Genomic DNA, 9,855 nt, shown 5'->3' with positions numbered 1-9,855 from the left:
TAAATTATTATCTCCTGAATAAAAAACAAATCATTCCTCTATGAAACAGGGAAACGAAGCAAAAAGAGAGTTACGATCTTCCTAAATTTCACTTTCAATGAAGTTGAACTAAATTTAGGGTCCGTTTGATTGCCAGTAAAATGTTTTTCGTAAAATGATTTCTGGAAAATGTTTTACTTTTCTGTAAAATGATTTACCAGAAAATATTTTATGGTGTTTGTTTGAATCTGTATAAAATATTTTCTGCTGTTTGGCAGATTTCCTGAAAATATTTTCCGGAAAAGTTTTTTTTACATATATTAATATATATTAATAATTTTTATATTTTAAATTATTTTTACATATACTGCAATGGTTTATTGATAATAATACTCAATTATTAAGCTACAATATTAATCGTTAAATTGAAAAAAACTAATATCAAATAAATTATTTGTAATTGTGTTAAAAAAACTAGTATTGAATAATTATAAATTGCTTCGAAACCACAATGAGTACTAGAAATTAATAATATTATCCAAATACATAATTAGTAGTACACCACATGGTAACAACATTGTCCAAGTGCATAATATACCTTAAAAAGGAACATGCTTCGAAAGTAGCATCTAAATTTGAACTACTGTGAATTGTTAAACACAGGTCCAAAGTCGTAACAAACTACTTCATTGTCTCACCATAAGCCCCAAGTCATTTTCATTGTCTATTACACAAGAACCACTTACTGGTGTAGCACACGTATTTTCCGAGGAATGATGAAGGTCCAATGGGTAAGTGTAGTTTTGCTGCGAAACAAGACTGCCATCGGGTGAAAAACTGGCTGTCGAAGAAGAATTCTGCATACTGGACGATGAATCAAGGGTGCAGTATCGCTCCAGGTTAGGAACTGAATGTTGCACACTATTGCTGCCATCATCAGAACCTGACTGGTATGGCTCTAAGCTCTGGTTGGGAGGCCAACAATAGGACTCCAGCTCTTGCACGGGCCAATCAATGCACTTGCCTGTAATTTTATGTTTCTAAGACGTTTGCATTGCAGAAGTTTCTTTTATTTAATTCTACGAGTCAAAAGACAACAACAGAGCACTGCAAAACCTTTCTGCGTATTTAACCGATATCACTGTTATTATGAATAAGTTAAATCACCCAACAATTTCCAACAACTGCTGCTTGGCACGAATAACACATCAAAGAGAAGAATCGGATGAATTCTGCATAGAAGGTCAACAAAAGGCATTAGCTGTATTTTATGATGGAGAAATCAAGTAACACCAGCTTTTCTTTTATATCAGATGAAATCAAACAAGAAAAAAGATGCACCAAATGGAAAGGAAAAGGAGTTCAAATCTTCTTAATCCGACTAATGATGATGACAACAAAACGGTACATAGCATAAAACAGGAAAGATCCTACATGTGTTAATAACCTAACACGTCTGCCATGCATAAGATGGACACCAGTACAAGTTTTCAGCCCCTAGAGTAAAAATATAGATTGATTTCATGCGTAACATAGCTGGCAAAGAAGATTGTATGAATGAAATAGTAGGCAGGCAGGATGATGCAAGATATATAAAAAATTTTATTTCATCTTCAGGTAAAATATGTTTCATAAACAAATATCAGCAAGGAATTAACATGAAAAAGGTTTATATAGGAACTTGAAAGGGAAAGAAAAAGCAACTCATTCATTAAAAGGACAGAAAGCATCTAATAGATTCATGCAGCTAAAGCTTTTACAGTAAAACAAAGAAAAAAAATTACAGAATCAAACCAGCGCTATGCTGCTAACATAGAACTAAAAGTTGTAAGTGAAATTAAAAGAACATGAAGTTTTTCTGCAATGAAACAAAACAAACATTCATTATTTAATATGAAACTACGAAATTGTTTTATATTTCCCTAAAAGAGTGAAGATTTCAAGGATAAAAACATAAAAGGCAGGGTTTAAAGAAGAAAAGACAATTACTTTCAAACATGCATGAACATAAAGATTATACCTTTTACAACAACATACATGTTATCTCAAAGAAAACTTGGTACTAAAATTCAGCTAAAAAAACTCATTTCAGACCTCAAATGCATTCAATTTGCATCATATATAAGAAGAAAAATAAATACCGAGAAACAAAGCAACAAACCATGAAACTCGGTGACTTGGGAAAACAAAATCACCCCCCAAAACCAGAAAAAAACCTTTAACAAAGACCCTAGTTAATTTTAAGTAATAAAAGAAATGGATTGAATACTAATATCCCATACCTTATTTTGATTCTACTTCTAAACTAAAAGTTTTGGTGCTAAGTTGTGAGAATAACACTTCATCATCCATTGACACCTGAGCAACAGGAACATCAACACCACCGCTCTCTTCCTCATTCGCCATTGAATTCTCCAAGCTATCCAAATCATCATCATCTTTGTTAGCCACATAAATTTTGTACCTTTCACTAGCCCCACCATTATTTTCACCACCCAATTCAATTCCCTCATCTGGGTTTCCATCTAAAGGCCTATCCTTCTCTGAACCAGTCTCGAACTCCTCATTACCACTCAAAAAACCCTCTTCAGAACCCCCTAACTCACTGTTATTCTCATAATTATAGACACTACTCCCGCCAACAGTACTTGCAGTTTCAAGTTCATATTTAGAATCAGAATCAAGAGTTAAAAAGAGCTCGAATAAGTAAAGAACCTGTTGAAGATGATGGGGTCTCTGTTTCTGGCATTGTTGTTGAGTCCATGGCTGCTAAAAGAGATAATGAATCTGGGTTCGGGATCAACATCGGAGACAACGAAGGAGATCGCAAGCTTCGGCCATCTGATTTTTCCCTCTCCGGTGACGTTAAAGTTGAAGACGACGAGGGAGATCGTACATTTCCATTGGACGCATTGGGAAGTCGTGGCGAATCAGCTGAAATCCTCCCTGGAGTTGAAGAAGGTTGAAGAAGAGAAAGGAGAAATGGAAAATGTCTTACGGTAGAGAAATGGGTAAGACAATTTCCAAAAAAAGCTTTGGATTTTACCCGTGTTTGTAAAATATTTTCCTATGGAATTCATTTTCCACAAATCAAACACCAAAAATTTCAGAAAATGTTTTCCGGAAAACATTTTACACCAATCAAACGGACCCTTAGTTACTAAATTCATCATTCTACATACCTTTTAAGCAGAAACAAAAAAAAATCATATATCTATCTATAAACTTATTGTGTAAGCGAGCAAACAGAGGTTACAGAGCAAACCAAGGGGAAGGGAAAGGGAAGGGGAAGGAGAAAGGGGAGAAGAAGGGGAACCAAAGATCAGAAGAAACAAAAGAGGAAAAGAAACAAAAGAAATAATATGGGTAAAAGAGGAAAAGAAAAAGCAACTGGAGTTGCTAAATTTTTACCGGACCAACAATCTCCAGTTAATTTGGGGATGACCAGCGCGGTGGAGGCTGCTTCTCACCGGACTGGCATGCTGAACCAAAGGGCTGATCAGTGTGGTTGCTGCCATTTCCCCCCCCCCAATCGCACCTCACTGGTATGCAATGACAAACCAAAGGAGCCCTATAACAACTGCATTCAGATATGTTTGCAATTTTCAACACAATCCCACTGATTACTAAAGTCATCAATAATCTCACATTATCTCAATCATTAAAGAAATCAATTCAGAAGAAATTCCGATTAACCTGCTCTTTAAATTTTATACCTGAGTAAGTCGGTTACTCGTGAATAGCTTCTTCCTTAATAGTGACATTGCAAATCCCAATAATCATTTAAAAAAATCTAATATCCTTTCTAGAACTCTCTTTACTTGCTATCCCATCCACAATTCTGACTGCATTATTATTCCTTCAATTATTGAACTCTTCAATTTCACACTTGTAAACTTAATGAATACAATTCTTGTAAATTCCATTGTTCAGGTGAGGGGGTGAAGGTCGTAAAGCCTCAAAATTTGACTCTTATATATATATACTTATATATATACACATAACATGACTTTTATCGTCAATATATTCATTACAAACATTCATTTCATACCTTATAAATCTTTACTCATATAGGCAACTCCCCTTTCTCTATCAAATACTCAAATATCACTTTCATCACTGTCGGAGCTAGATCAATTGGAGACATTTTTGTCTATTAGTAAAACATTTCTCATTTATCAAGGTTACTCTTTTAAGTGTATAAATGTATATTTTCATCCTTATCTATAAGGATTACTATTTTAAATCTCCATACAGAACTAAATAACAATTACATATTCACAACTTTAAATTATTTTATTACAAATACATACTTCTTTATTCACAGCTTTGTAACTTATTTTTCCTTTATAATCATTCATCATTGAATCAAAGATAATCTTTTATCTTGTAACATTTTTTTTAGCAGAGGCCCAGTAGACGAAACAGAACACTTAGAAATATGGGACTGATATAACATCTGATGGCACCGTCCCTTCTGCGGGAATAGGTGCATTACTCTCTACTTCATCTGTACTAGCTCGTTCAGGATCCATAACTATAAAAGAAAACATTTTAAAATCGTCAGGAGTCGTCACACTATCAAAATATATAAGTATGGCATGTATAGCTAGACTTTTTCTCACACTAACTGTTCCGAGAACCGACTAAACCTGCTCTGATACCAATAAATGTAACACCCCTTACCCGAGACCGTTTCTGGAGTCGAGCACGAGGCATTACTTGGCTTATCTTACCAGTTCGGAGCATAAAAACTAGGTTTGAAAATTTATTTCATTATTCGCAGCAAATCTGTCTAATCGCGCAGCAGTTACTAAATTAATTATAACTTGAGCTAAAGAACTCGAAATTTAATCCCGTAAATTTTCCCTGAAACTAGACTCATATATCTACTCACCATAAAATTTTTAGAATTTTTGGTTCAGCAAATTAGTACAGTTTATTAGTTAAAGTCTCCCCTGTGTCACCACCAGACTGCCCTGACCTCTAGTCACTAAAAATAAGTTTTCTCGCTATAGGATTTTCATATGAAGTTCTTACTTGTTTCTATAGAAAATAGACTCATTAAGGAATCTAAGCATGTAAATTTCAACTCATAACCATTTTTGTACAATTTGTAATTATTTTCTAAACTCAGAATAGGGGACTCCAAAAACAGTTCTGACCCTATCTTACTAAAATTCACATATCTTAAAATATAAATTTCTTTTTCTACACCGTTATTTTTCCATGAAAATAGACTCAACAAGCTTTAATTCCATATATCATTCACCCTCTAATTCATTATATACTATCTTGGGTGATTTTTCAAATTCACGTCACTGTGCTGCCTGAATTCTGTTTCTTTGCAAAATTTTATCCTTTCATGATTTCCATGCATAATTTATCACCTAATCTTTCATAACAACAAACACCTTCATCCTTAATCATTTTAATAACCATACATCATCAACTACTTACACATCACTCATTGTTCATATTATACCAAAAGTAGCTAAGTTTCTATACATGCCATACACAAAACAAAACGTCTAATTATACCGAGTTATTTCTTTGATAGTGTGATCGGCCTCCGACGTTTCCTTCGATCCCCGAGTGGCTAGATAAGTACTATAAGAAGAAGAAAATAAAGAGATTAAGCACTAGGCTTAGTAAGCTTACAAGCAAATAAATCACAACATTCAACATAATGGATAATTATGCATAATATCATCTAACATCATAAATTTCTTTACTTCTCAATTTCTATCTTCTTCTTTATTCCCTTACCTTATTTCTTACCTGACTTTTCCTTTTTCATAAGTATAATCTACTTTTCCTTTGCTGTTAATTCACTATAATTTAACTTGTATCCTGACCCGTTGAACCACTCGGAATACTAAGGACACTAGAGTCGTTCCTGTCTATCAATATCCTGCCAATGCCATGTCTTTGACATGGACTTACATGAATTATTCCTGTCTCCAATGCCATATATAATATGGACTTACATGGCTCAATCCTGTCTCCAAAGCCATATTTCTAATATGGACTTACATGGTTCATTTCTGTTCTGTCCTGTCAACTCTAATATCCTAACATTCCTAGGGTTCAACCGGGCTTTCTAACACTTTTCCTCTGTCACTTCACCTTAAATTCGACTTTAAATATTTTCATAACATAAATATATAAATGCTGGAAATTGACAATAATAATGTAAAATAAAAGAATATTGCATTTATTTACTGTAAACTTACCTCGGTACCAATTATAGCCAAATTTACCTAGTCTTCAACTTTATTCTTCCCTTTGTCTAACCTCGAGTTTCGTACTTCTTGATCTAAAATAGTAAATTTAACTTATTTAATAATCACATTCATCAAAATAACCCTCGACTCTAACTTTTTTCAAAATTATAATTTTGCCCCTAAACTTTTACATAATTACATTTTTGCCCCAAGGCTCGGAAATTAAACTTCATCTCTTATTCTTATGTTTTATAACATTCTGAACATTTTTCCCTTCTATGGCAACATCAAATTCTAATTTAATCCCTTATTAATACTAATTTTATTTTTGCATTCTAACTCTATATTCTCTCTTAATTCTTACTATAAACTCAGTTTAATTCTTCAATTTCCCCATAAATCCCTAATTTCGGGATTCTTTCAATTTAATCCCTATCAATTCAAAACTTATATTTTATTTTACAAATCAACCTTTTACTAACTTCTAACTTAAAATTCAATCATTTTAACCTCTAGTTCATCAATTAATTCAACATAACTCATGTCTAACAATCTACTAACTTTCAAAATATCAACATAAATCAAGTAGTATTTATCTCTAGGATTCCAAAAACTCAAAAATTATAAGAAAAAGACTTAATTTGACTTACCAATTGAGCTTGGAACCTTAAAACCTTAAATTTCCCTTTTTCTTTTTCTTTCTTTCTTTCTTTCTTTCCTTCCTTCTCTGCCCGTTTTGCTCTCTGTTTCTTTCTCTGTTTCGTCTCTTCTATTCTGTTTCTTTTCTTTCTTTTTTTCTATTCTTTCTTTTGTTTTATGTATATATATAATATAATATAATATATTAATGATAATATAATATAAAAACATAATCATTACTATAATATAATATTTTTTTAACACATAAAAATCTCAGATTTTTATACTTATGCCGCCTCAACTTTGGAAAAAGGCATAATTGCCTATTTGGTCCTTTTAACTTTTCTTTAATCTATAATTAAACTTTTATCCCTATTGCAATTTAATCCTTTTTCATAATTAACTATCGAAACATTAAAATTTCTTAACGAAACTTTAATATTATCCTATTGACACTCTGTAAATATTTATAAAAATATTTACGGCTCAGTTTATGATATCGAGGTCTCGATACCTCGTTTTTGACCCAATTTACCTAATAATTTCTTTTAAATCACAAAATTCACTGATTCAAAACTATTTCTAACTTTTTCATCGAATTTAGTGATCTCAAATCATTGTTTTGACACTACTGAAAATTGGGCTGTTACATGATCAATATTTGATAACCAGGCAACAAGCATGTCTCTTGACAATATCAAAACTTAGCAATGATAGGAAAAAGTGGCATTCATTCGGTAAAAGTATCATGAATGTCTTGATATTGGGAGTTAAATTGCATTTTGCATTTTCTACTTAAAAAATGAGCAAATTAGTCATTATATTTTAGATCAAAGAGTAAACTGGTGTTTTTGTTAAAATTTTTTGTTCATTTCTATTGTTAAAAACTAGTCCCTGTACGTCAGCATGAGGTACACATTCTCAATGACATCCACCAATTCTCAATGATTACCAATTTGACAAATAGAAAAATATTACATCATTCGAGCCCTCAACTTTAAAAAAAAACTGTAACAACAATAATAATATAAACCGAACTAATACTCAATCATCATATTCATAATTTTTTAATTTTATAAAATATGGCTACTTTGAGTGACTAATCACAATAAAAATATAAATTGAACTAATACACAACCATCATATTCATAATTTTTTAGTTTTATAAAATATGGCTACTTTGGGTGGCTAATCTGATTTGAGATTATGGTGAACATATTTCCAAACAAGATCTTAAAATTAGATAACTCCTAAAGCTTAACTATATGAGCAATTTGACCAACTCAAATCATTTTTCAATATTTTAGAAAAGGGAATCTGAAAAGTTAAAATTGGACCCCTTAGCACAATCTCAATGACGTTGCTTTATCTAATTTCTTATATAATTTGCAATTAGTGCTTGCTCCTCCATACGCAACATGCAATGTTACGTTGCATAGGTAACTCTATAATCATAATTGATAATATGAATTAGAGTATTTTTCAAAAAAAAAATAGAGATCAGAATATTCGTAACATCTAATTTGTACTAGAGTTTGGTTTATACGATACTCAAATTAATTCTACATAATATATAAAAAAAATTGTTATATTTTGTAAGAAAAATATATATTAATTTTTTCAATATTTTAAAGTAATAGTTGAATATGTAAATTTAACAGTATGATCTCTTTCGCCGGAGGTGTGCATGCCGGTAGTGTTGTCCGGCTGATTCGGACTTCTCCTGTTCGCGGTGTGTTAGCAGCTAAGTTTCTTTCGAGAGTTGAGCCTGTGTTCATTAAGGCCCACTGTACTTTCACACTTTTTCTTGTTGGGCTATTTTTGGGCTTGTTTGTTATACCGGCTTTCTTTTTTTGTTGGAATTTTTTAATTAACAACCAAGAAATAAAAAAAAATATTAAATCGGTATAAAAAATAATTTCAAAAATTTATTTGAGAGAAGAAAGTGTAATAAATGTATTCAAAGCAGCTCAATTAAATTTAATTGGTGTGATTTTAATTTTTATTGTAACATTTCATTGATCCCCATTCATACCATAAACTTTGTAAGTCGAGTCAGTTGGTTAGAGATCATCAGCTGGGCTAGCCATCCCTATAAGTCAGTGACCAGTTTTCTAGCCCCTGCAATCGTTGACAACATTGGGACACAGTCCCAGAGGCCTTGTTATATTTCAGGAGGGTGCCCTAATAATCTAATTTCAGAAACCAGTACTAATACTAATATTAATACATTTTTTTTAGGAAAAAGAAAAGGATGTGCCAAATTTTCCTATCCAAGTGAAAGCAACAAGTTCAAAAAAGGGAAAATGCTAATTGAAGGCCAGAGCTATGATACTTTTACCCAATTAACGATACCAATATATAAGTTGGTTTAGGGTATATTAATTAAAATTCCTTGGGGAGTCAAGGCCCTACCTTCCTTCCTCGGATTTTGCCTCTGTTCAACCCCATTGTATTTGCCTAGAAAATTACTAAGACGATGCGGCTTGGCAAGCGAACCAGCGTCAGGCGGCTTATGTAGCAATACTGCGGGACTTGGATGACATGGTTCAAGCTAGCTGTGCTCGATGTTTAGATGGTTCCTTTGATGCACTCTTAGTCAAGGGCTTTGCCATAATCGAAGCCTTTAGGATGCTAAGAAGCACCGCTTTCATCACATCATTGTTGAGTCTGATTATTTTGTGCTATTGTGAATAAGCTTAATAGTCGAACATTGATTTTATCTTTATATGGCTGAATCATTAAGGAGGCTCATAGGTTGATTGTTTTTTCTTCATAGGTCGGTCGGCTAACGGGGTAGCACATAGGCTAGTCCAATAGTTTCTTCATGCGAACATGGCTAGAGCTTGTTGGTGGCAGTGGCAAAACAAATTCACTATGTAAATTATCTAAAAAAATCCTAGAATATATAATACGGGACTTTAGTACGTAAGTATATAATTATTATTATACATGCATGCAAGAAACTGTAAAAATCTGCAATTATAATATAGAATTAAGAGAGCTACTG

General features: G+C 32.5%; 1 protein-coding gene across 4 annotated transcripts; it reads right to left on the bottom strand.

Annotated features, from left to right (window-relative positions):
• Nucleotides 1-495: 495 nt before the first annotated feature.
• Nucleotides 496-6,294, bottom strand: LOC121224415 (uncharacterized). 4 transcript variants are annotated; one of them, XM_041107715.1, is made up of 4 exons: nucleotides 3,391-3,505; nucleotides 3,162-3,197; nucleotides 2,695-2,925; nucleotides 496-1,211 (listed from the first exon to the last, which is right to left on the bottom strand). In XM_041107715.1, exons 2-4 carry the CDS (start codon nucleotides 3,187-3,189, stop codon nucleotides 1,138-1,140), a joined length of 333 nt encoding a protein of 110 aa, XP_040963649.1. In that variant the 5' UTR covers nucleotides 3,190-3,197; nucleotides 3,391-3,505; the 3' UTR covers nucleotides 496-1,137. The 4 variants fall into 4 exon arrangements, 1 of the variants encoding a protein (XP_040963649.1); XR_005922004.1 differs by having other exon boundaries at nucleotides 496-1,003; nucleotides 1,096-1,211; nucleotides 2,695-6,294; XR_005922003.1 differs by adding an exon at nucleotides 2,262-2,398 and having other exon boundaries at nucleotides 2,695-3,547.
• Between the last annotated feature and the right edge of the window lie 3,561 nt (nucleotides 6,295-9,855).

The sequence above is a fragment of the Gossypium hirsutum genome, chromosome D12, assembly GCF_007990345.1.
Source record: "Gossypium hirsutum isolate 1008001.06 chromosome D12, Gossypium_hirsutum_v2.1, whole genome shotgun sequence".
Classification (NCBI taxonomy): domain Eukaryota; kingdom Viridiplantae; phylum Streptophyta; class Magnoliopsida; order Malvales; family Malvaceae; genus Gossypium; species Gossypium hirsutum.
Note: the sequence above shows the minus strand (reverse complement) of the source record. Positions and strands in the feature narration are given on the sequence as shown.